Genomic DNA, 27,700 nt, shown 5'->3' on the forward strand with positions numbered 1-27,700 from the left:
TTGGGAGGCCAAGACAGGTGGACCACAAGGTCAGGAGTTTGAGACAAGCCTAGCCAAAATAGTGAAACCCCATCTCTACCAAAAATACAAAAAATTAGCCAGGCGTGGTGGTGGGGTCTTTAATCTCAGCTGCTTGGGAGGCTGAGGCAGGAGAATTGCTTGAACCAGGGAGGCGGAGGTTGTAGTGAGCCGAGATCACACCATTGCTCTCCAGTCCAGCAACAGTGTGAGATGCCATCTCAAAAAAAAAAAAAAAAAAAAAAGAGAGAATTGATCTAATAGATGTCTAATAGAGAAAAAGAATAGAACGAAAAATACCAGAGACTGGGAATGGTGGTGTGGAGGGGAGGGAAAGAAGAGTACTTCGTTATGGGAGCAAACATAGAGTTGGATAGAATAAATAAGTTCTAATGTTTAATAACAGACTAGAATGACTATACTTAACAACCGTATTATGTATATTTCAAAGTATCTAGAAGAGAGGTCTTGAAATGATACCACACATAAAAATGATAAACCCTCAAAGTGACGGACATCCCAATTACTCTGACTTCATTACACATTCTTTGCAGATAACAAACACTCACATGTACACCATCGATCTGTAAATTAACGTACACCATCAATATGTAAATTATGATACATCAATAAAAGGAAATGTTTTTAAAAATGTTTAGCAATATAGGAAAAGTTTTCTGATTTAAGTGAAAAACAAGTTACAACGTTATATATCCCTAATAAAAATTGAAAATAATGTTTTTTATGTTAGAATTTATATTTTAATGTATATATATCTATATATTTAATGTATATATATTTTTTAATTTATATTTAATGTAGGAAAAACCACTCCAGCCTGGGTAACAGAGTGAGAGCCTGTCTCAAAGGAAAAAAAGAAATAGGAAAGACATTTTCATTTTTTTCAGCAAACCTACTGGAGTGGTTAACTGAGGTGGTTACCTCTGAGAATAGGATAGTAGGAAATGTTTACTTCCTTCTTCGTACTTTTCTTTGTGGTTCAAATTTTCTTCAGTAAACAGGAACTACATTTTTAATTTTAAAATGTAAAAATTGTCCATACTTTTTAAATTTTTTTTTTTTTAGATGGAGTCTCATTCTATAGCCTAGGCTGGAGTGCAGTGGCCCAATCTTGGCTCACTGCAACCTCCGCCTCCTGCATTCAAGCAATTCTCCTGTCTCAGCCTCCCAAGTAGCTGGGGCTACAGATGTCCACCACCATGCCTAGCTAATTTTTGTATTATTAGTAGAGATGGGGTTTCGCCATGTTAGCCAGACTTGTCTTGAACTCCTGACCTCAGGTGATCCTCCCTCCTTGGCCTCCCCAAGTGCTGGGATTACAGGAGTGAGCCACTGCACACAGCCAAAATATGTTTTGCATTTCATATTTGGGAATTAATTCTGGGACCATTCTGCCTTGCTGGATAAAACTGATACCAACTCGTGTCCCTTTGCATGCAGTAGGTACTTGCTGTCTGTTTTGATTAATTAATGGGGAGCATGGAAGGAATAAAGATGCATAGAATCTCCTCATTCTCCAGGAAGGGAAAACTAAGAGAGGAAAGAATTTTATCCAGGTCCAGTTAGTTGCTACAATGCAGGATAATGGGAAAAGATGTAAGGCTATGCAATCCAAGAGCTAGGCTGGGCAAGGTGGCTCACACCTGTAATCCAAGCACTTTGAAAGGCCAAGGGAAGAAGATCTCGTAACCTCAAGAGTTTGAGACTAGGCTGGGCAACGAAGAAAAACCCTACCTCTAGAGAAAATTTTTTTTTAAAAATTAGCTGGGTGTGGTAGTGTGTGCCTGTGGTCCCAGCTACCTGAGAGGCTGAGGCAAGAGAATCGCTTGAACCCAGGAGGTCAAGGCTGCAGTGACCCAAGATCATGCCACTGCACTCCAGCCTGGGTGACAAAGTGAGACTCTGTCTCTAATAAAAATAAGAACAAAAAGACTGGGCACGGTAGCTTACAACTGCAATCCCAGCAATCTGGAAGACTGAGGAGGGCAGATCACCTGAGGTCAGGAGTTCAAGACCAGCCTGGCCAACATGGCAAAAGCCCATCTCTACTACAAATACAAAATTAGCCAGGAGTGGTGGTAGTCACCTGTAGTCCCAGCTACTTGGGAGGCTGAGGCTAGAGAATCGCTTGAACCCGAAAGGTGGAGGTTGCAGTGAGCTGAGATCAGGCCACTGCACTACAGCCTGAGCAATGAAGCAAGACTCCGTCTCAAAAAATAAAAAATAAATAAAACAAATAAATAAAAGACAGAAAAGAATCTGAAAGCTTAGTCTTTGGAGTCAGTCAAAAGGAGCTGAATTCAAATCTTGCCTCTATCACCAATTAATAAACCTGAATAAACTTGGACAACTTATGTAACCTCATGATCTCTCTGCTATAGCCCAGAATTAAATCTATACTTCCCAAACCTGGAGAGAGAGGCAGATCCCATGACGAAATCACTTAGCCTGGAGCTCCATGGCATACAGAAAGCACTCAATATACGTTGGCTGTCATTTTCGTTACTGTTACCAATGCATTGTTATCAGTAGCAGCTGCTGTGTCATCTCAGCTGCTCTCCCTTCCTGCTTCAGGTTCTCTCCACCCCTGAGACCCTAAAGGTTGGTAATTAATCCATGCTAGGAAGGTAAGACCAGCCCCAGCCTCCACTGCACTTTTTTTTTTTTTTTTTAAGACGGAGTCTAGCTCTGTTGCCCAGGCTGGAGTGCAGTGGTGTGATCTCAGCTCACTGCAACCTCCACCTCTCGGGTTCAAGCGATTCTCCTGCCTCAGCCTCCTGAGTAGCTGGGATTGCAGACACTAGCCACCGCACCTGGCTAATTTTTTTTTTTAATTATTTTTAGCAGAGACAGGGTTTCATTGTGTTGGCCAGGCTGGTCTCAAACTCCTGACCTTGTGATCCACCCACCTTGGCCTCCCAAAGGGCTGGGATTACAAGTGTGAGCCACCATACCTGGCCCACTGTACCTTTTTTACTGCTAATTCACAAACAGCTAAATGTCCCAATGATCAGTAGTGGACTATATGAAACATTTTGCACTATATAAAATGCCTTTTGAAGAAGGTGCCAAAACTCAGACGAAGTGGACTTTCTTTAGCTCAAGGAGAAATTCTCAATTATTTCCTTCCAGTCTTCCAGACTCCCTAGCTATTCAAGAAATCCGGAGCAAATTTCCTGAGCTTTAAGCACTGTGCAAAACAAAGTGACCCTACACATGTAAGGCTTTTTCAAAAGCATGAAATAAGTGATGCCAGCTGTTAATACGTTTAAGTAACTGTGAGCCAAAATTGTTCAAAATAAAACAAGCTGATCACCCTCAAAGTACTTTTGTCCTTTAAATCTTTACAGTATACTAATGTAGGAATTACTCTTATCTGCAGACAGAAAAAGGAGGCTGAAAGAGTAAAATTAACTGAGTAGACAAAAAAGCATTAATACTAATAATTTCTGCCTCTGTTCTCACTTATTTGTGGGATCTACAAATCAAAACAATTGAACTCACAGAGACAGAGATCAGAAGGAGGGCAGGCAGAGCACTTTGCACTTAGCACAAAGCCTGGCAGATAGCAGTTACTCCACAACTGTGGAAGGATAGTGGGGGGAGGGGGAGGGAAGATGGGGATGGTCAAAGCACATTAAAAAAAGTAGTAAGGAAGAATGAACAAGTCAGCCAAGTGCGGCAGCTCACACCTGTAATCTCAGCACTTTGGGAGGCTGAGGTGGGTGGATCACCTAAGGTCAAGTGTTTGAGACCAGCTTGGCCAACATGGTGAAACCCCATCTCTACCAAAACTACAAAAAATTAGCTGGGCATGGTGGTGGACGCCTGCAATCCCAGCTACTCAGGAGGCTGAGGCAAAAGAATCGCTTTAACCTGGGAGGTGGAGGTTGCAGTGAGCAGAGATTGAGTCACTGCACTTCAGCCTGAGCAACAGAAAAAAAAAAAAAAAATGAGTAAGTCCTACTATTTGATGGCACAACAGGGTGACTATAGTCAATAATAATTCAATTATACAGTATGAAATAACTAAGAGTATAATTGGGATTGTTTGTAACACAAATGACAAATGCTTGAGGGGACAGATAGACTCCATTCTTCCTAATATGACTATTATGCATCACATGCCTGGATCAGAACATCTCATGTACCCCATAAATATATACACCTACTACTATGTACCCACAAATTTATTTTAAATATATACACCTACTACTTTGTACCCACGATTTTATTATGGGTGTCTATATTTATGGTGTACATGACATGTTCTGATACAGGCATATGATGCATAATAGTTATAATCACAAAGAATGAAGTGGATCTATCCCCTCAAGATAGATACACTACATTCTGTACCTAATCCACAAAAATTAAAAATTTAAAATAGTGTAATTTGACAGGCCATAGCGGTTCACACCTGTAATCCCAGCACATTGAGAGGCCGAGGCAGGTGGATCACTTGAAGTCAAGGTTTGAGAGCAGGCTGGCCATCATAGTGAAACAGTGAAACCCCATCTCTACTGAAAATACAAAAATTAGCGGAGCATGGTGGCACGTGCCTGTAGTCCCAGCTACTTGGGAGGCTGAGGAGGGGAATCGCTTGAACCCAGGAGGTGGAGGTTGCAGCGAGCCAAAATCGAGCCACTGTACTCCAACCTGGGCAACAGAGCAAGACTCCATCTCAAATAATAATTATTATTTCTACCACTAATAATCTCTCTTCTCTTGATTTTTTTTTTCTTTTTTGAGGCAGGGGGCAGGGTCTTACTCCTGTCACCCAGGCTGGAGTGCAGTGGCGTGATCATGGCTCACTGCAGCCTCAACCTGCCCAGCTCAGGTGATTCTCTCACCTCAGTCTCCAGAGTAGCTGGGACTACAGGTGCATATTGGGGTTTCACCATGTTACTCAGGCTGGTCTTGGACTCCTGGGCTCAAGCAATCTGCCCGCCTTAGCCTTCCAATGTGTTGGGACTACAGGCATGAGCCACCACACCTGGCCATCTCTCTTGGTCTTAGTCTTACCTGTTTCATCTTGTAAAGTGGGGATACCCAGCAGGACGTCAGAGAAAACATTCAAAACATGATACTATCATTATTATTAGGCAGCCACTATGTGACAGGTTCTGCACAATGAGCTCTCATTTTAACCTCACAACAGCCCTATGACATAGCAATGTTATTACTCCCATTTTAAAATGGTAGCATTGAGGTTTGGAGTAGTTTATTAACTTGCTCAAAGTCCCAGGGATAATATTTCATTGATCTCCTCTGTCACCCTTCTTATCCAGTGCTCTTAACTGTTGGTGATCTCTCTCTCTCTCTCTCTCTCTCTCTCTCTCTCTCTCTCTCTCTCTGTCTCTCACCTCTGTTCTTCTGTAGCTAGGACAGTAATGGCAACATCTGGGGTTCCTGCATTGCCATGGGCAGCAGACCAGCAGTAGGCGAGCTGTTCTTCAGTAGGTGGTCCATCTGGAGCTTGTTTTCAGACAAACAATTCAACTTTTCCAGTGAGTTGCTTACCCCATTCTTAGTTAGTGCTTAGGAACCTAGGTCAATTCCCAGGTGTTGTGACAAAGGGGACCCTCAACTGGTAGACACAGGAAAAGTCTGTGTGAAGACAGAGGCAGAGATTGCAGTGATGCTACCACAAGCCCAGGAATGCTGACAGCCACCAGAAGCTGGAAGAGGCAAGAAACAGAATCTCCCCAACAGCCTCTGGAAGCAACGTGGTCTTGCCAGCAATACCTGGACTTCAGACTTCTGGCCCCCAGAACTGTGACGGCATTGTGAGAATGTCTGATAATTTGCTATGGCGGCCACTGAAAACGAATACACTCCAGTTTCCCATATGTGAGATGCAATCAGAGGGAACAAATTTATCTCCGAAGAGTAACTGACAGTGACCAAGATCATTCGTTCTTAAAATATAAATTAGTAAGATCTAAAATGGTACAAGGGAAGGGAGCGAACATTGACTGAGCACTTATCATGGGGCAGGAATTGTCCTAAGCACTAGCCTGTACTATTTCCTTTAATGCCCAGAACAACCCTAGAAGTAGATAGTATTAATAATTACGTGAAGCTCCCCTGGCCAGACCCAGATTGGATTAGAGGTTAGAAGTATCTTGATAAGGAACTGAGAGGCTCCACATCTGACTCAGAAATAAACATATTTAAATAAGAGGCAGTTTAGTACATGGAAGTGCAACCATCAGAGCCAGGCTACCTGTGTACGAACCCAAGAACTTCTACTCCCCAGCTGTGTGGCCCTGGTGACAGGGTCACATAAAGTTACGTAATCTTACATTAAGTTGTTATGAATATCATTCGAGCTGGAACACCAAAAGCACTTTAGCACAAAGCCTGGCGGACAGCAGTTACTGCACAAGGTTTAGCTCTTACTGTAACATACATGCTATTATGCACATAGTAGGCACTTAATGTATATCTGCTATGATGATCATCATTAGTTGAATTAAGAGCTAGCTAGACCTTAATTTGGAAATCTTTCTTCATTTCTTCCAGAGAGCCATGATCTCTTTTCTAACTGTTAGAACTAAAAAGACCTTCTTGGAAGATGGAAATTGGATTAAAACGAAAGCTCTCAGAATGTAGGCAAAGGACAGATCCAAACATAAGGCACAAAAAGTACTGGCAGAGGCCAGGCATGGTGCCTCACTCCTGTAATCCCAGAAATTTGGGAGGCCAAGGCGGGCATATCACCTGAGGTCAGGAGTTCGAGACCAGCATGGCCAACATGGAGAAACCCCGTCTCTACTAAAAATACAAAAATTAGCTGGGCATGGTGGTGTATGCCTGTAATTCCAGCTACTCAGGAGGCCGAGGCAGGAGAATCACTTGAACCCAGGAGGTGGAGGTTGCAGTGAGCCGAGATCACGCCACTCCACTCCAGCCTGGGGGACAGAGCGAGACTCATCTCAAAAAAAAAAAAGAATAAATACATCAGAAATGTCACACCTCTATATAGTGGCCGATGTTGTCCCAAATAAAAGGTCAAGAGTTCGAGACCAGCCTGAGCAATATGGCAAAACCCCGTCCCTACTAAAAATACAAAAATTAGCCAGGTGTGGTGGCACACACCTGTAATCCCAGCTATTTGGGAGGCTGAGGCACGAGAATGGACTGAACCTGGGAGACGGAGGTCGCAGTGAGCCGAGATAGCACCACTGCACTCCAGGCTGGGCGACAGAGTGAGATCTGTCTCAAAAAGAAAAAAAGGGTCTGGAATAACCGGCAAGAGAGGAGGTGGTCCTTTAAGCTTTTCAACTAATATTTAATAGACGAACCCAATTTTAAAGTTACAAGATAAACAAATGTAAAGATAGCCACAGCACTCCAGATGCCACAGTATGCTGAGGCAAAAGTCACTGATGTTAGGTAGGTGGGGTAAGGGGAGGTTAGGAAAAGCGGGGAATGGTTTTCCTAAAAATAAAATAATGAAGAGAAAACAAAGTTAAAAAAGAAATCTTATTGCCAAGAAATCAGTAGCTTTTGTCATACTATAATAAACAGTTGTTGGAAAAGTTCTAATTCTTTTTATTTTTATGTATTTATTTATTTCGAGATGAAGTCTCAGTCTGTCGCCAGGCCAGAGTGCCGTGGTGCGATCTCAGCCCACTGCAACCTCCGCCTCTAGGGTTCAAGAGATTCTCCTGCCTCAGCCTCCCGAGTAGCTGGGACTACAGGCATGCACTACCACACCCAGCTAATTTTTGTATTTTTAGTAGAGATGGGGTTTCACCATATTGGCCAGGTCGGTCTCAATCTCCTGACCTCATGATTCGGCCACCTGGGCCTCCCAAAGTGCTGGGATTACAGGTGTGAGCCACCGCACCCGGTCTATTTTTATTATCTTTTAGTTTATTATTTCATTTCCTTAACACTTATTAAACATCTAATAAGTAGTTCCTGATCAGGTTTTATTATCCAGTGGAGCTGTATACAAACAACTGCTCTACAAAATAGGAAGATTTGAGTGTCACAAGGAAGCAACAAAAAGGAAGAGATGGGCTGGGCACTGTCACCTGCAATCCCAGCACTTGGGCAGGCTAGGCGGGAGGAATGCTTGAAACCAGGAGCTCATGACCAGCCTAGGCAACATAGTGAGACCCTGTCTGTACAAAACATTTAAAAATTAGCTGGGCATGGTCACACACACCTATCATCCCAGCTACTTGGGAAGCCAAGGCAGACAGACCCTGTCTGTACAAAACATTTAAAAATTAGCTGGGCATGGTCACACACACCTATCATCCCAGCTACTTGGGAAGCCAAGGCAGACAGACCCTGTCTGTACAAAACATTTAAAAATTAGCTGGGCATGGTCACACACACCTATCATCCCAGCTACTTGGGAAGCCAAGGCAGACAGATCACTTGAGCCCAGGAGGTTAAGGCTGCAGAGTGCCGTGATCATGCCACTGTACTCCAGCCTGGGTGACAGAGCTAGAAAAAAAAGGAGAGGGAGAGATGCTCACTGTGGATTTCCAGGGCAAACACTGAACCAGATAACCACTCAGATCTCCTCTAGACAGTGTAAGGCTAATTCCAGACGGTCATCAGTCACATGCCACAGTTTCCATATATGAAGCTTTTCTATTGGCTGGTTTTACTCTATACTGATGTTATAGCTTTACTTTAGTAAACCAAATAGCTCTTACTCATGTATTTTGTTTATTGTTTTTCTGCCTCTGCCAGAATGTAAGCTTCCTGCCTGCTCAGCTTGGCCGCATTCTAAAACAGCTCCTGGCTCATCGGGGATGTTTGATACATACTTGAATGATGAACCAAAACACAGTCTACTCAGGCATTCAGCTTTACAGAACGAAATCCAGAGGGTCCTGCAACTGCTCCATCAACAGAGAATGCTATCTGTTTGTGCTGCTTTAACAACAAACCTCAGACTGGGTGATTTGTAAGTAATAGAATTTTATTTCTAACAGTTCTGGAGGCTGAGAACTCCAAGATGAAGGGCCAGCAGGTTTAATGCCTGGTCAGGGCTACTCTCTCTGCTTCAAGACAGCTCCTTTTTGTTGTGTCTTCATGTGGCAGAAGGACAGAAGGGCAACAAGGGCCAAATGTTGTGTGAAACCCCTTTCAAAAAGGCCTTAATCCCATTTAAGAGGGAAGAGTCTTCCTGACTGAGTCACTTCCTAAAAGATCCAGCTTTTAATACCATCATTTGGAGATTAAGTTCCAGCATGAATTTTAGAGGAGATGCAAACATTCAAACCATTCAAACCATAGCAGATGCTACAGAAATGCCCCCACAAGGGAATCAATGCCCTCCTCACGGCCTCATTTCCTGGGAACAGCCCCACACTCCTCCATCAGTAGCTGTGGGCCCCTGGCAGCAATGTTTGCTTTGAATGACTTTGCTTTCCTGCTCTAAACTGACTGGGCAGAACAGACATGTGACCTAAACTCAGCCAATCCAATTCTCTTTTCTTGGATTGAATTTTGCCTTTGTAAGAATAGAGGAAGTTTGACAACATGATCTCTAAACCCCTTCAGAGATCCAATGGAAAGGAAGGAGAATCTGTATAAAATTACAAAAGTTCTTGTAGAAAATCTGGACAATACAGCAAAGCACAAAGAAGAAAATAAAAATTACCTGTTTATCAGCATTTGTAATAATGAAAAATGAGAAACAACTGACATATCCTACAAGAAACTATTAATAAACTATGGGGCATCAAAAATAGACAGTGGCCAGGAGTGGGGGCTCATGCCTGTAATCCCAGCACTTTGGGAGGCCAAGGTGGGTGGGCCACCTGAGGTCAGGAGTTCAAGACCAGCCTGGCCAACATGATGAAGCCTCATCTCTACTAAACATACAAAAATTAGCTGGGTGTGGAGGCAGGCGCCTGTAATCCCAGCTACTCCGGGGGCTGAGGTAGGAGAATTGCTTGAACCCAGGAGGCGGAAGCTGCGGTGAGCCAGGATGACACCATTGCACTCCAGCCTGGGTGACAAGAGCGAAACTCCATCTAAAAAATAACAATATTAATAATAATAGGCAGTCGCCGGGCACAGTGTCTCACACCTGAAATCCCAGCACTTTGGGAAGCCGAGATGGGCAGATCATGAGGTCAGGAATTCGAGACCAGCCTGACCAATATGGTGAAACCATCTCTACTAAAAAATACAAAAATAGCCAGGCGTGGTGGCATCCGCCTGTAGTCCCAGCTACCCAGGAGGCTAAGGCAGGAGAATCACTGGAACCCAGAGGGAGAGGTTGCAGTGAGCCGAGATTGCACCACTGCACTTCAGCCTGGGCGACAGAGCAAGACACCGTCTAAAAAAAAAAAAAAATGGTATCACCTTGTAGGGTAGGTTTCAACATACAAATTTAAGGGGGCAATCATCCAGCCCATAGCAGGTAGGCTCATCTCATTGCAGCCCTAGAGAGAAATTCTGGCAGACCCAGGCGTTTTCTGCTTTAGAAATTAAAATTTCCATTCCAACACGTGAATCCAAACTTAATTTTCAATCAGACCTTCTTGTCTTCTCCAGCTGAGGCTGCGCCCCATTTTGCCTTTCTTCTCTGTATCCTCCGCTCAGTTTGGTGGGGAGCTTCTGACCCCTCCTTTGCAAATGCTTTGGGAGGGGAACATAAGAAAAAAGGAGAGAGTAGAACCTGGACAATACCTTGGGAAAGTTCTGGACAGAGCAGTGCCACAGGCTGTCTCCGGTCTGAAAGAGAGCAGGTCTGTCCTGTGGGCCATGCTAAGGGGCCTTTAGAGGCCACTCCCAACTGTGACTCCCGTGAGGTGTTGATGTGCTGCTCCCGTCACCCTCTTTCCGACGCCATTGACTCTTGCCATGTGGGCTTTCTCGCTCTCAGGCAGAAGGCCCCTGGAGCAGGACTCAAAATGAATCCAGAATCTCTTTCTCTTTTCTATGGCTTGTCTCTGCTATAAGGGAATCGCTCCCATCCCCTTGCTCCAGCACAATCTGGGAACACAGCAGACCCCTGAGGGACTATGTTAACTTCTCTTCGAGGTCCACAGGGGTGTGGTTTCAAAGACAAGAACTTCCCAGCGCCAGGCCTCCATCCACCTCCCCTTCCGGACACCTAGAGTTCTTTGTCTAATTTTACCTCCAGGGCTAGCTGGACAGCGCAGGTGAGTTCCTTCGTTGAGAAACCAAAATCTCGGAGGCAGGCAGCTTTGATTGTGGGCCAGGCAACCAATCCTGTATCAGAGTCAAAGATCAATCACTCCAGAGGCAGTTTGGAAAATCTCCTCTCACTGGACAAGGACTTGAATGGTGCGGGACTTACTCCATGGTTAAAACCCCCTCTACTCCCTTACCTGTATGGACTCCATCTCTGGATGCCCTCTCACAACAGCATGGGATATGTCTGTCTGTCTGTCTGTCTCTCTCTCTCTCTCTCTCTCTCTCGCTCTCGCTCTCTTTCCTCTCTCTGCCTAATAAATTGCTTTTCTGCAAAGCTCTTTGGGTCCAACAGTTACTTGAACAAGCTCACCAGGCCACCAGGGCCTCCTCCCCATTCTTGGGTGAGTGAAGCCCAAAGACGTGGGAAAACACATCTGATGGGGGAACAGTGAGAGACTTTGGGACACCCCCACAGCCCTGCTCCTGTCACCCGGTTACATCCCCACACGGTCACCTCCACGCTGCAGCCATGGGTAACTTGAGCTTATCAGGCATGTCCAGTCCCTTGTGTCGCTCAACCACCTGGATCCATATTTCAGGCTCCTCAAAATGGCCCCACACTTGAGGGAAGGGGGCAGCCATTGACCTCAAACTACTCACTCACAAGAGCACCTTTCTCCAAAATATAAAAATAAAAATCTTATCACCAATTCCTCTCATTTTATCCCCTAATTTTTTTTTCCTTTTCACTACAACAGTCCAAATTGCAAATTTTTTTAACATTGAATTTTACACTTGATTTCTTATTTTTAGACAGTGGTCTTGCTATGTTGCCCAGGATGGACTCGAACTCCTGGGCTCAAGTGATCCTCCTACCTTAGCCTCCCAAATCGCTGGGACTGTCGGCTACCATGCCCAGTCTAATCCTTTTTAGGATTTGAGATTTGTTCTCGACCTGGCTGAGAAGTACAAGAGCCAGGGAATTCCTTTGTAATCATTTCCTGTGTATATTTTTGGATCTGGCTTTGAAATTTACAGTCTATTATAATTCAATGTTTCAGTCTTAAAACTTTAACATCCTTTTACACATACACACAAAACTTTATTTTGTGTGCTTTGTCTGTTTTACATAAATGGGATCATCTTATACTTGCTTTACAACTTTTTGTTTTCTTTGTCATTTTTTGAGACGGACGGAGTTCAATCTGTGGCCCAGGCTGGAGTGCAGTGACATGATCTTGCCTTACTGCAGCCTCCACCTCCTAGATTCAAGTAATTCTCATGCCTCTCAGCCTCTCAAGTAGCTGGGACTTAAGCTGTGCACCACCACACTCAGCGAATTTTTGTATTTTTAGTAGAGATCAGGTTTCACCATATTGGCCATGCTGGTCACAAACTCCTGACCTCTAGTGATCTACTGGCTTTAGCCTCCCAAAGTACTGGGATTACAGGCGTGAGCCACCACGCCCGGCTAGATGTATACATAACATATAATAATTACCATATATATATGTATATGTATATATACATATATATGTATATATACATATATATGTATATAATTTCATCTAAACTTGTATCTTAGAAATTCTTATCAGTAACTGTATGTGATTTCATTTACTTATTACAGTCTTGGATATTGAACATAGTCAGGTGGCCCCAATCCTTTACACTGGCAGCAAGCAAAGATAAGCAAACCTTCCAGCAGGCCAAATTTGACCCCACACTTGATTAGCTTGGTGGACACAGAGGTTTTTTAAATGGCATTTGAATGTTTTTTGCTTCCCACCAGACCCACTACCCTGTATTGCCACCAATTAACATTACCTTTATTGAATCAGGAGGAAACCGTTTGTGACTTCTCATATGTAAGATCTTCTAAGGACAGAAACGCAGTTAGCTTTGTATTAACCTTCCTGCTCACCCCCAACCCTCCCATCAAGAACGTCCAGCCCTGCTCAAGCTTTCAAAAACGAATGAGCTGATTCAATCATCCTTGCCGCTCTTTGCTCCTCCAACCACTAGACGGCGAAACAACCCGTGGCGGCGCATTGGCGTCTACTGAAGGCCGCTCTCGACGTGCGCGTCTTTACGTAGACGTCTGGGGCGGAGCTGCGCTGTGCGCGGTGACTGGAGGCGGCACTGGCGGCAGCTGGAGGCGTAATCGTGCGGGTAGTGGGCTTGGAGAAGTTCCGAGGCGGCGGTGGCGCCGGCGAGGCGAAGGATAGCGGAAGCGTGCCCTGGGCTTGTCGCTCACCATGCCGACGGTAGAGGAGCTTTACCGCAACTATGGCATCCTGGCCGATGCCACGGAGCAAGTGGGTCAGGTGAGTGAGTCCCCGGGCGGCCTGCAGGGCCCGGCGCTCCGCGGCCTCTCGAAAGCGCTGCTCGCCGCGCTCCCCGGGCCGGGCGGGAGCTGCGGCTTCAACCTCCCGGGGGCTCCTCGCCTGCTGAGGCCGTCTCTTCGGGGTGGGCCTCTCTGGGAGTGCAGACTCCGGCTTCACCAGCGAGACCGCGGTCGCTGGAGTTCCGGGCTTCTCTGCCTCCCTCTCCCAGTGTTTTCCCACCTTGGCGTTCCCTAACTCAGCCGGCTCGTGCTCTCGTCAGTTCTCCTCCCGAGCTTTCCTGTACAGGATTCTCTTAAGCCTTTCTGCTTTTCGGTGAAGCTCAGTCCTTCCAAGATGAGATCGGGAGTCTTCTTCCAAGAGGTCAAGATGTGGTTTTTTTGGAGGCAAAGTTCTGCTACTAATTCAAGTGTATTTAGGAGACAGAAGTTTGTGAGAAACGGAGGAGGGACCCTCGTCCAGACTTCGATGAGGGCTCACGATTTCATGGGTTTAGTCCATGTTTTGAGCGCCGAGCGCTGGAGGTACAGATGGAAGCGCGCTCTCCCGGAATGTACAGTTAGGAGGGAGTGTAGTGATAAATAAGAACGATAGGCACTGTGAGACCGAGCGCGGTGGCTCACGCCTGTCATCCTAGCACTTTGGGAGGGTGAGGCGGGCGGATCACGAAGTGAGGAGTTCTAGACTAGCCTGACCCACATGGTGAAACCCCGTCTCTACTAAAAATGCAAAAATTAGTCGGCCGTCTTGGCACGCGCCCGTAATCCCAGCTACTTAAAAGAGGTTGAGGTGGAAGGATCGCTTGAACCCGGGAGGCGGAGGTTGCAGTGAGCGGAGATATTGCCACTGCACTCTAGCCTGGGCAACAGAGCAAGACTCCGTCTCAATAAAAGAAAAAAAAAAAAGGCATTGTGTTTCTTGTTTGTATTTCTTTTAATGAAACGTGTTTGAAGAAAATAAAACCGGGCTGGACGAAGGAGAGCGGGAGCGTGCATTTCTGAATGGAGTTGCTTGGAAGAGCTCTCTTGGGATGCTTGCCCCCGACACACAGTTTCTCAACAGTGTTGAATTATTCTTATAAGCCATTGGTTCTTTGTATGAGTTTTCAAATACTGAAGTACATTAAACTTGATAAGTGGTTGGGTATGTGTGTTCTTGGGAAAAGAAACAGGCTCTCCTGGAGGTAATCTTGATCATCGTTTCAGAAATCCCACGCCGTAGCTTTTCAGTGCTTAGAACTTTGTGATTTTTCTGCTTATGCATGCCGTCTTGGAGAAAGTGGAAGCTTCTAGTCTAAGTCGTGGCAGTACCTTTCCCGACCCCTTTTCTGAACGTAATTCAAATAGGACCTTTCTGAGCTGAACGGTAAAAAAAATTTTCATGTTGGAGCTTTATTGTGGCTTAATCTAGAATTGTGAATATACCAGCTTCAAATATCAAATGATTTTTTTCTTCCCTACTTCATTCCCTATCAGTAGGGAATTTCACTTTTATTAGTGGGAAATGTATACTGATGTTCTGTTGTAGATGTGGATAGTGTGTAGCTCGGTTGAGAAGGAGGAGTATTCTGCTCATTAAGAAAATAAAAACTGCGGGTTGTGGTGGCTCACGCCTGTAATCCCCTCTATTTAAGAGGCCTGGGTGGGCACATCACTTGAGGTCAGGAGTTTGAGACCAGCCTGGCCAACATGGTGAAACCCCACCTCTACTAAAAATACAAAAATTTGCCGGGCGGTGGCATGCGCGTGTAGTCCTGCTGTTTGGGAGGCTGAGGCAGGAGACTCGTTTGAACCCGAGGGCGGAGGTTGCAGTGAGCTGAGATCATGCCACTGCACTCCGACCTGGGTGACAAAGCGAGACTCCATCTCAAACAAAAAAATTTTAAAAATAAAAAGATAAAAACTATAGTCAATTATAGTTTGAATTTGTTGTTGTTCCTAAAAAGAACTCGTAGTGAAGTTACTCTCAATCGTATAATTTATCTTTGACTTAGTTGGGTAACACTGGCAAATTGTTCTGCAACGTTGGGGGATAGGGTGAAAGCTAGAATAGTGATTCTGTCAGGAATCCTCCTAAGAATCCTTTCAAACCGTATACATAATGTTGTCCCATCCCCCTACTTTAATTTTGAGAGTTGCTTGCATTTCCTTCTCATGTCATCTTTAATTATAAAAACCAGATTGAATTGAGAGTTCTCCCCAAGAGGTCAAAATTTCTTTCTCACAGCAAAAATCTACTCTTTATTTACTAAGGGTATTTAAGAGACAAGTTTGTGAAAAACAAAAAAGGATACTTTTGTCTAGACCTTAATGAGGACTCATGCTTTATTTAATACATTTCACCTACCATATGACACTGGAATTTTACACAATTCCCTGTAGGTTATGGGTGATCAATGGTTTCTGTATTAACAGCTGTCAAGCAACAATTTAAAACAATATCTCTGCATAATGAGATGTAGTAGTTAGCTCAGGCTGCTCAAATGTTGTAAATTTTAGGAGAACCGAAGATAATGCCTATTAATTCTGCTCTGTTGGGTTATACTTACTCCTTTTTAGAGAAAATGCCTAAAACAACGTACCACAAAAAAAAACAGTAGGTTTTAGGATATTGCCTGTAATTTTAACTAACAAAGGCAAAAACCAACTTAGTGGAGAGGACACCGTTTCACTTGTTTTTTTGTTTTTGTTTTTTTTTTTTTTTTTTTGAGACGGAGTTTCGCTCTTGTTACCCAGGCTGGAGTGCAATGGCGCGATCTCGGCTCACCGCAACCTCCGCCTCCTGAGTTCAGGCAATTCTCCTGCCTCAGCCTCCTGAGTAGCTGGGATTACAGGCACGAGCCACCATGCCCAGCTAATTTTTTGTATTTTTAGTAGAGACGGGGTTTCACCATGTTGACCAGGTTGGTCTCGATCTCTCGACCTTGTGATCCACCCGCCTCGGCCTCCCAAAGTGCTGGGATTACAGGCTTGAGCCACCGCGCCCGGCCCTCACTTGTTTTTAAGGAGAGAAAACAGTGTTCATGTTCTTGGTGTAGCAAAGCCTGATTTTCATGTCAATTTAGGAGATTTATGGTCAAGACTCAGTTTCCTGGCAGATACCTGTCTAGACACTTCTGAGACTGCATTATGCATTCGAGTTTGTCAGTCTTGACTTCCTTCTAACTTTTATTTTGATTATCAACCTTTACCAGAGAGGTGAGCACTATAGTTTTTCAGATTGCTGCCACTACAGGCTATTCCCTCCGCATTATTGTCAATACTCCTTTCAGAATAGTGCCCTCTAAGTATATAAGGGTAAACACAAGCCCTCTGAGGTTTTCTCAGCTAATTTCCACCAAGCGGATCAAATCTTTCTCTTTTTGAACCCTTTGGCATTCTGTATTTATTAATAATACCTCAGACTTGTATTTTATTATTTATTTCCATATTTAAATTATAAAGCCTCAAGGGTTAGTCCTCTTATTTTTTAATTTTTATTTATTTTTATTTTTTGCTTCTCTCCTTGCACTGTACCTTGCCTTTCAGTAGTCATTTCTTTTTCAAAGTTGAAGAAATGTATGCAAGGAAGGAACTGAGAAACCATTTACAAAAGAAAAGAAAAACCGTTTACACAGATTATCCCTAATGGGTGGTGGAGGGAACTTTTACTTTATCATACACACACACACATACATACATATATGAGCACGTATATTCTAATAAGCAAACTGCAGATGACAAATTTAAGTGCGGAATGATTTCATACCTCAAATCTTCCAGTCCTGTCATCTTCTCATGTAACTCCCATGTTCTGCCTGTGCGTTCATCCTGCCTTTCCCCAACTCTGCCTCTGCCACTCCTTCAGGTCTTGCTGCACTCTGCCCAGGGCTCCTGACTAGCCATAATAGAGCAAGCTGTGGCCCACCATTATTTAAAATTCTGTTTCAAATTATTATGAATATACTTACTTTAACATGTAGATGCTTAATTTTATGTTACGTTGTCAAAATCTTAAAAGTTAAAAAATGTATGAGATGCCTGTTAAAGGACCACGACAGTCAGGCTGATGAGATCTATATAACGCCGAAACCCTGATTCCTCCTCGTTTCAATCATTGAGTACACTAGCTTTGCAAGGTTGGAGTGTAGGCTTCTTGGACTTATATTTCATGAAATATCACTCTTGTAGTAGCGTTTCTTGTGTGATTAAGCTAAAACCACTGCCAGACCAAGTTTGTAATCCCTCGAACGTATGTGGAAGTATTTATTTTTCTCTGAGCCCTAGTTTCCTCATCTGAAAAATAGGAATAGTAGTAACACCTATTGTGATATAGACAAGGAATCACTCAGTCCCTGGTAGACTTTCAGTAAGTATTGCTAATGATTCCATTTTATTTGATTCCAGATTTAATATTTTTTTCTTGGCAGAAGGAAGGTTTGTTTTAGGCAGGGTTTTTTGTTTTGTTTTGTTTTTGTTTTTGTTTTTTTCATTTAATTTTGGACAGTGTAAGAAGTTTCTTCAAATGGCTTTGTAAGTAAAGCTTTAAGTTTGAGTTAAAGGAAATTAGATTTGTGATACCCTGCAAAAAGTAACGATGTCAGAACAAACTTTGATTTTATGAAGTCTGCCTAGAAGTCTGAGGCAAACCACAGGAATGTAAAGTGGTCAGCCATGATTTTTTTTGTTGTTGTTGTTTTAATGTTTGCAGTGAAAAGTATGTCATATATCTTTTTTTCTTTGAGACAGGGTCTTGCTCTGTCAGGTTGGAGAGCAGTGGCGTGACCACAGCTCACCACAGCCTTGATCTGCTGGGCTCAGTTGATCCTCTTGCCTCAGCCTCCGAAGTAGCTGGGACTGCAGGCACACACTGCCATGCCTGGCTAATTTTATATTTCTCAGAGAGATGGGGGTCTTGATGTGTTTATAATAATCACTTATCAGTGATAACTCCTGAAGACTGATATATCTGCATTTCATGAAGAAGCTAACCTTACTCACAGAAATTTCTGTTATTTGGGAGTTGTTTTGCTTCGTATAACAGTAACTTTGCATCCTGCTTTATTTTTTCACTTACCATAGCATTATCCACAAAAAGAATCACTATAAAATAAATTTGGTAGTTCCCTTGTTCATTGGATGTTTATTGGTCATTCCCCGCTCGATGGCATGAAGTAAGCTCGTGTCTAAAGCACTCAGAACATTCCTTATACATAGTAAACACTATACTGTGTATATATTTGGTCAAGATTATAATTTTTAAGGTTTTTTTTCCAGTTACTAAATTTTATTCATATGTCCAAACAGAAGATAGATGTGTAGTCTTTCTGTATTTGTTACTGTTATTTACCATCTTTATCAGTGTCATTTCATAAAAGGACTGGTTTGGAAGCAAGTACATAAGGAGGATTGGGAACTTACTGATTCCTCCCATTATGAGTATTTGAAGGACAGCACTTGTGATTTTTTTTTTTTTTCTAAGATGGGGTTTCACCATGATGGCCAGGCTGGTCTTGAACTTCTGACCTCAGGTGATCCACCCACCTCGGCCTCCCAAAGTGCTATTACAGGCATGAGCCACTGCGCCTGGCGATCTTTTTTTTTTTTTTTTTTTTTTTTTGAAACAAATGAACTTTGAGTATATTCTTCCAATAGAAAGTTTAAACATGTGACATTAGAATTTGTCTTAATCCCAAATCGGCTGGCTATATGGAGTGAATTGTCAAAGCTTTCATATATTGCAATGAGGCAAAATTAAGCTGCCCTTCCTAACATTGCTGGAATTGCTAAATTCAGTAATGTATTCCCTTCGCCTTCTTCAGAGTGCTAATTGGAAACAGGTAAATTTTTATGATTAAGTAAATATAGTGCAATTTTTTGTGATTTCTATAGTATTTATTACGATTTTTTTTTTAAGATGGAGTCTCGCTCTGTCACCCAAGCTGGAATGCAGTGGCACAGTTGCAGCTCACTGCAACTCTGCCTCCCAGATTCAAGTGATTCTTCTGCCTCAGCCTCCCAAGTAGCTGGGATTACGGCCGCCACCACGCCAAGCTAATTTTTTATTTTTAGTAGTGGGGGCTTCACCATGTTGAGCAGGCTGATCTGGAAGTTCTGACATCAGGTGATCAGCCACCTTGGCCTCCCAAAGTACTGAGATTACAGGCATGAACCACTGCCCCTGGCCATCATTACAGTTTTTTTTTGTTTTTTTTTTTTTTTGTTTTTCTGGAGACAGGGTCTCACTCTGTCATCCAGGCTGGAGTGCGGTGGTGTGATCTCAAGTCACTGCAACCTCCACCTCCCGAACTCAAGCAGTTCTCCTGCCTCACCCTCCCAAGTAGCTGGGATTACAGGCACATGCCATCACATCTGGCTAATTTTTGTATTTTGATAGAGACAGGGTTTCACCACGTTGGCCAGACTGTCTTGAACTCCTGACCTCAGGTGATCTGCCCACCTCAGCCTCCTGAGGTGCTGGGATAACAGATGTGAACCACTGCGCCTGGCCCATTACAAATTTTTGAAGCGTGATACGGTCACATGGCTAGAGTCAGTCAGTAATCACTAGAATGAAAAAGTATTGGTATATTAACAAACACATTTGCTTTTTTTCTTAAAATTAGAATCATCGGTCCCCCACAACTCAAAAATAAAGCAAAGATGGAGGGACAACAGAATTGGGAAGATAAGTGTCCAATTTAAGCAGTAAACCTCCAAAAATAAGCCTTATTTCTTAGCCTGTGTAAAAATGTAAAGCACACTCTAACATGTTTGTTATGGTCTTTTACTTAGCTTCCCATCCTTCAAAATCATGTGTCTTCCCTGCTTTCTTCATTTCAGCATAAAGATGCCTACCAAGTGATATTGGATGGTGTGAAAGGTGGTACTAAGGAGAAACGATTAGCAGCTCAGTTTATTCCAAAATTCTTTAAGCATTTTCCAGAATTGGCTGATTCTGCTATCAATGCACAGTTAGACCTCTGTGAAGATGAAGATGTATCTGTAAGTTTATGAATGACACTTGATAGCAATCTTTCAGATATATCTGTGTGTGACTAATATAATTTAAGTAGCAATCTGATATATCAGAGTGCACAATAAAATACTACAGTATGGTCTGGCATGGCATCATACCCAGGCTTATATTTTCATTTGAGAAAATGTATTAGCCTTTTCACCACCTTTAAGTTACAAAAAATGCATCGAATCTCAAAATACTTTGTTTTGCTTATCATTTATCTACTGTTAAAATTATGATTGTGGCTCATGTCTTGTTTCAGAGATTGTTATTCATTGTGTATATGAAATTAGACTGTTAGTTTTTAATCAATTTGTGCTCACTTTGATATTTAAATTAGTGTTACATAAAATGTAGTTTCACCACCTTTATATATTTTGCATGGCAGAAAAATAGTCTGTGTAATAAGTGAATAGGATTACTAGACTAAAAAGAAATAGGGTTTTTTGGGGGCAGGGGTAACAGAATTAACTGGAAGTATTTCTGGCTGCTGACACAAGTTCCTAAGAATATTCAGCTGTTAGCTCTTGTCTTTTTAGATGAAACCGTGAATTGCCAACATTTGATAACAGAATTCGCTGGATATAACCCCTGTATATATATATATATATATATATATATTTTTTTAATAGAGACAGGGTCTCACTGTTGCCTAGAGTGGAGTGCAGTTGCACATCCGTAGCTCACTGCAGCCTTGAAATCCTGGGTTCGTGCATTTCTTCTGCCTTAGCCTCCCAAGTAGCACAGGCACCATTCCCAGCTTATTTTTAGTTTTTTTGTAGGGTCTTGTTTTGTTGTCCAGGCTGATCTCAAACTCCTAGCCTCAAGCTGTCCTCCCGTCTTGGCCTTCTGAAGCATTGGGATTACAGGTGTGAGCCACCTCACCTGGCCCGCTATACATTTTGTATATAAAAATCAAATAAGCCTAGATCAGTATTTGGAATTAAACATACAGAATATAGCCACAAATGTTGTATTTAGTAGTCAGTACTAAAAATTCTAAAGTAAACAGTTACTAGGTACAACATTGCCACAGTAGCCATTTCTAAGGAATACAGTATTATAAGCTCAAAGGTAGTAAAAAACCTAACAGTTGCATATAATTACCATATAAACAGTTGTTTATAATCTCAAATGTCTCTTTCAGACATTGTTAACATCCCTTTTTACATTTTATTCTTTACACTTGAATATTAAATTGGAGCAAATTCTTTTTAAAACTTCTAGAAATCTACTGTTTTATATTTTTGTGTCTCATATGCCCCTAGTTATGGTTTCTCTGTGGTTTTAGCTTTCTTAAAAAGTGAAGCTTAGAGCTAGGCATGGTGGCTCACACCTATAATCCCAACACTTTAGGAGGCCGCAGTGGGAAGATCTCTTGAGCCCAGTAGTTCAAGAACTGCCTGGATAACGTAGGGAGGCCCGCCTCTAAAATTAGCCACGCATGGAAGCTTGTACCTATACTCCCAGCTACTAGGGAGGCTGAGGCAGGAGGATCTCTTGAGCCTGGAAAGGTCTAGGCTACAGTAAGCCATGATTGGACCACTGTACTCCAACCTGGGCAACAGAGCAAAACCTTATCTTAAAAAGAAAAAAAAAAAACTTTTTATTTTAAGGGTGATCGTTTTTGGTTAATTTTTGTTTGAAATTATGCCCAGATTCGACGTCAAGCAATTAAAGAACTGCCTCAATTTGCCACTGGAGAAAATCTTCCTCGAGTGGCAGATATACTAACACAACTCTTACAGACAGGTAAGGGATTTCATTATTACCTTTTTCTCTAAATATGTATCTTCTTTCTAAAATGTTGATTCTGTTTTTAGCTTTTGAATGGGGTGCAAGAGAGCTGGAGGTCCTACCTCTGATAGAGATTAAATTTCCTTCTTTCATTCAGTAGTTAAAGCTTAATGATTTCTGGTTATTTAATTCCTAGTATTGTTTTATTTTTAATTCTGCTATGAAGGTGTAATAACGAGATTCTTTTGGGCATTTTGATGTATCATAATTTTCCCCCCAATTTCCTGTAGTTTCATAATTGTACTGTCTTAACAAAAGTTTTGCAGGCATGCCAGATCGGGTTTTCTACCCTTAAAAGGAACATGTGTCTTTTTGGTACTTGAGTGAATGGCTTAAGTTGTAAGTTTCCTGTCGATGTAACCTTGAGAAACTGTTGATTCTTAAGTCTGAAACTGAAGCACATGATATTTTAAATTTGTTTTATATTCATTATCCCACTTTTTCTCCATCCAGATGACTCTGCAGAATTTAACCTAGTGAACAATGCCCTGTTAAGTATATTTAAAATGGATGCAAAAGGTAAGGCCAGTTCTTACTCTGAATTGTTTGATGTCTTACAAAACCACAGAGTTAGGTGTTACTCTTTTGTGAATAAAGTATAGGGTTTACCCAGAGTTCTATGGGAAAAAAGATGTTTATGACTAGAAAAACCAGCAGAAATAACTGCAAAAACAGATCGAATTTTTCCATAAGAAATCTGTTGGAAAAACTCCCTTTGACACTTTAAAAAAATTATTCCAAAATACCTGGGTTTTATTATTAGTAATGCTAAAAAAGGAAAGTCATGCTCAAGCTATGTCTTCATGAAGAAAGAATGTGATCACTCTTATGGTTCAGGCTGTAGAATTTCAGACTACTTTTAATTAGTAATGAGGATGATACTCGGGGAGTTTATTAACTTGTTTCAGAAGAAATAGTATAAATTGAGTTAAATGGAAAAACACCATTACACTATAGAATTGTCTTGCTACAGGCAACTATTTTGTTTTGCAGGGACTTTAGGTGGATTGTTCAGCCAAATACTTCAAGGAGAGGACATTGTTAGGGAACGAGCAATTAAATTTCTTTCTACAAAACTTAAGACTTTACCAGATGAAGTCTTAACAAAGGAAGTGGAAGAGCTTATACTAACTGAATCCAAAAAGGTGAGCTTTGGTCTTCATCTAGTGGAAATTCTCTAAAGCAAAAGAGCATACTTGACATTGGCAGTATTCATCATTGTTATGTGTGGCTTGTATAAAAATGATGTATCAGAACCACCATAGGACTTCTAAGTTTTTATCTTAGATTGTATTTAGTGGGTAACCCCCCTTCTTGGCACCAAGGAAGGAGAGCTAAACAGACCTCCAGCGCAAATAGTGCCTAAAAAATATCTTACTACTCATATAATTCCTTTCATATAATCCTTTTATATAATTATATCTTAGTTTGTAGTTTGAGGAGTGTCAAGAGCAGACACGGTGCAGAGCAGGAAATAGGGAAATATAGCCATACCAAGACAAGAATCTATGGCCCAGGCAGTAGTGCCCTTGCCTAAAAGGGCATGCGCTACATAGCAGGCCGGCCCAGGTGGCAGTGTTCGGTATCATAAAAATACCCGCTGTATGGCAAGCTTAAAGCACAAGTCACTTCTCCTGTAAAAGAGTTGTAGTATCTTGTGTCCAGTTATTGTGGAAAGCTGGCCTCAGGTCAGCAATCCCGTGAGCGTCAGAGGGCTTAAAATCCCTCCAGTATAGTTGTGCCTTGGTGACTATAAACCCTGTCAGCTCTCTTGCTACTGTGCTAACTCAAAACATCCTCCTATAAAAATCCTTAAAAGTAGCCTGCCCCTAAGTAAAAAATGTTGCACACTGCACCCTCCTTACTGCCCACTGTCCACCTCCTTGCCTCGGTGACCTAATAGAAGTAAACCCCTTGCTGCACACTGCCCACCTCCCGCCTTGGTGACCTAATGGGGATAGGCCTTTTGCTTATCACTCACATAAATGTCTTAACCCTGTCACTATCCTTAAAATCACCTCACTCACTACCCTCCCCTCCGTCCTGTACCTAGTAAGTACAGACGCACCTAAACACTCAAAGTCTCACCTGTCTCTGCTTAGAAGTGGTGTTGGCCCCCCAGCCCATCTGCTCTTTTTCAGTTCTTTGGTGTCCTGTCTATTTCTCAGATCCAGTGCTTCAGCACATCAATAAGAAACACCCCACAACCCTAGTAGGGCTAAACCTACATTCAGCACTTTTGTCTGTGGTAATGATGAATCAATTTGAAAATTTAAAGGAGTCTGATTACATTTAAACCTTTTGTGATAGTGTCCTTAAAATGTATGCAACCTTCAGTACTCTGCAAATCACCTCCTTCAGGAAACTCCTTAAGTCCTACCGCTCCCTTCCATTTTAGGATATTCTCTCAATACTCTAAACTATTTCAAAATGAAATATATTATCACATCAATATAAGATGTTTCCACCTTAGCCTCTGACACGATCCACTCTTCAAGGGTGAGACCATGCTTGTCCGTGCTCCCAGCATCTAGCATAGTTGTAGATGCTAAGATTGGCAAGGTGTGTCACAGTTAACTTTTTACTCATCTTAACGTGCCAAAGTTTGGGAATAGTTTATTTTTTTAATATGTTCAAGAAGATTCAGTGTTTTCTCTAAAGCATGTGACAAATCTTACGGTTCAGGCTGTAGAAATTTCAGACTACTACTGCCCGCTTCCTTATTGATAAAATTATTTTTCAGTTAGATAGAAATAGCTCTGTAGCTGGGAATATCAGTCTGTTTTACCTATGTCCCAGCTGGTAATCTGATAGAGTATGTCATCACCGTGAGCTCCTTTGGTCTATGAATACAAAGATTTAGACCCACTGATACAGAAGATTTGACATGAGACCTGCAAGGTGTCCTGTTTCGTGTACAACAATTACTATAATAAAGTGAATTAGACTGCTTTTAAATATGAGAAACAATCTGATTCAACAGTCTGCTACAGAATTTTTCAACCATTTTTTAAAATCACTCCCCTAAATAGCCTTTAAAAGTTTTTTTAAAGATATTGTTTTCTTAGCTGCTCTCCCGTGAACTTTTAATCCCAAATATATACTGTATATCTGTTTATGGTCCTGTATGTATATCTGTGCTTTTGTACATAAAAAAGTAACATTTTCTAAGAACCAATTTTTGCCCCCTTGGAGAATACCTGGTTTACTCTGAAGCTCAACTGACTGAGGCTAGAAGTTGCCTTTTCATCAGTATTTTGGAAGCATTAATGATCAAACTGACTTTAGTAACTGAAATAAATTAGCTATTCTCTTTCAGTGTTGATCTTTCACATTCAAATAATAAATATACTCTTATTTTGAATTGTCTCTTTTCCAGGTCCTAGAAGATGTGACTGGTGAAGAATTTGTTCTATTCATGAAGATACTGTCTGGGTTAAAAAGCTTACAGACAGTTAGTGGAAGACAGCAACTTGTAGAGTTGGTGGCTGAACAGGCTGACCTAGAACAAACCTTCAATCCCTCGGATCCTGACTGTGTGGACAGGCTCTTACAGTGCACTCGGCAGGCAGTACCCCTCTTCTCTGTGAGCTCTTTATTTTACATACCTGGTATTTTGATTACTGTATTAGCTGTGTATATTTCCATGAATACTCACTTTAATATTCCCCTTAAACCTTTCTAGTAGTGTCCCTTATCTGAAATGCTTGGAACCAGAAGTGTTTTTAGAATTTTTAAATACTTGCATTTTTTTGAGAGAAAGATTTTTTTTTTCCTTGAGGCAGGGTCTTGCCCTGTCACCCAGGCTGGAGTGCAGTGGCACAATCTTGGCTTACTACAGCCTTCACCTCATGGGCTCAAGCCATCCTCCCATCTCAGCCTCCCAGGTAGCTACTGCTATAGGCATGTACTACTATACCCAGCTAATTTTTATATCTTTTGTAGAGACAGGGGTTTCCCATGTTGCCCAAGCTGGTCTTGAACTCCTGAGCTCAAGCAGCCTGCCCTCTTTGGCCTCCCAAAGTGCTGGGATTACAGGTGTGAGCCACCACGACCGGCCAAGAAATTTTTTTAAAAGCCTTCTAGAGACTTTTTTAAAAAGTCATGAGGATTTTGCATTTTGTCTCAGGCTTTGTGTTTCCTCTAGCCATCCATCTTCTGGCATGTGCGTACATTAGTTTGAAAGACACAGCTTAAAGGGACTATCCTAGATCAGGCATGGTGGCTCATGCCGATAATCCCATTTTAGCACTTTGTGAGCCAAGGTGGGAGTATCTCTTGAGGCTGAGTTAAAGACCAGCCTGGGCAACATAGCAAGACCTTATCTTTACAAAGAAAATGAAATAAAAGAACTATCCCTTTTGAGAAAATACAGTCTGAAAATCCAACACTAAAATGTGTCCCCCAATTTTTTTTTTTTTTTCTCCCCCGAGACAGTCTTGCTCTGTCCCCTTGGCTGGAATGCAGTGGCATGATCTCCACTCACTGCAACCTCCACCTCCTGGGATCAAGTAATTCTTGTGCCTCAGCATCCCAAGTAGCTGGGATTACAGGCACGCATCACCATGCCCAGCTAATTTTTTATATTTTTAGTAGAGATGGGGTTTTGCCATGTTGCCCAGGCTGATCTCGAACTCCTGAGCTCAGGCAATCTGCCCGCCTTGGCCTCTCAAAGTGCTAGGATTACAGGCATTTGCCACCATGCCTGGCCATGCCCCAAATTTGACCTGAGAATCAAGGATGAGATTAAAATGTATAGATGTCCCAGTGCTCCAGACGACTTTGCAGCAAAGTATATAAGAGGTCTTCAAAAAGTTCCTGGAAAATGCATATTTTGAAAATTAAAAAAAAAAACTATGCATGTATTTCAAAACATTTTTCACCAAAATCAACTTGGAACATGTCTGAACAGGATATAGTTTGAGGAACTAAAAAGGGTAAGAGCTCCCAACAGAGCAACATGAATTCTGCTGAAGTTAAACTAAAAACAAACATCAAATCTATGGTGAAGCTTGGTAGAAGAATGGTGAAATCATTGATGCTTTATGAAAAGTTTATGGAGACGGTGTCCCCAAAGAAATCAGCAGTTTACAAATTGATCACTCATTTTAAGAAGGGACAAGACAATGTTGAAGCCCATTGCCACAGATCAATTTGCAAGGAAAAATTTAACCTCCTTTATGCCCTAAATGAAGAGGACCAACAATTTATAACAACAGCTAACATCATAGACATCTCAATTGGTTTAGCTTACTCAATTCTGACTGAAAAAAGTTCAACTTCCTACTCGATGAATGCCAAAACCATTGTGTCTAGATTAGCTGCAGACAAGAACAGAGCTTTCAATGGAAATCTTAAAACAAGTGGGATCAAAA

At 42.1% G+C, this 27,700-nt stretch overlaps 1 protein-coding gene across 2 annotated transcripts in view; it reads left to right on the forward strand.

Annotated features, from left to right (window-relative positions):
• The first annotated feature begins 13,291 nt into the window (after window positions 1–13,291).
• Window positions 13,292–27,700, forward strand: part of API5 (apoptosis inhibitor 5) — a 29,809-nt gene continuing 15,400 nt past the window's right edge. For both annotated transcript variants that reach the window (XM_003920007.3, XM_010333564.3), the window contains exons 1-6: window positions 13,292–13,511; window positions 20,351–20,512; window positions 22,187–22,280; window positions 22,779–22,844; window positions 23,319–23,470; window positions 25,705–25,911. In XM_003920007.3, the coding sequence (XP_003920056.1) occupies window positions 13,443–13,511; window positions 20,351–20,512; window positions 22,187–22,280; window positions 22,779–22,844; window positions 23,319–23,470; window positions 25,705–25,911 (750 nt within the window). In that variant the 5' untranslated portion in view covers window positions 13,292–13,442. The remainder of the gene's footprint in view (window positions 13,512–20,350; window positions 20,513–22,186; window positions 22,281–22,778; window positions 22,845–23,318; window positions 23,471–25,704; window positions 25,912–27,700) is intronic.

Source organism: Saimiri boliviensis, chromosome 6 (genome assembly GCF_048565385.1).
Source record: "Saimiri boliviensis isolate mSaiBol1 chromosome 6, mSaiBol1.pri, whole genome shotgun sequence".
NCBI classification, from domain to species: domain Eukaryota; kingdom Metazoa; phylum Chordata; class Mammalia; order Primates; family Cebidae; genus Saimiri; species Saimiri boliviensis.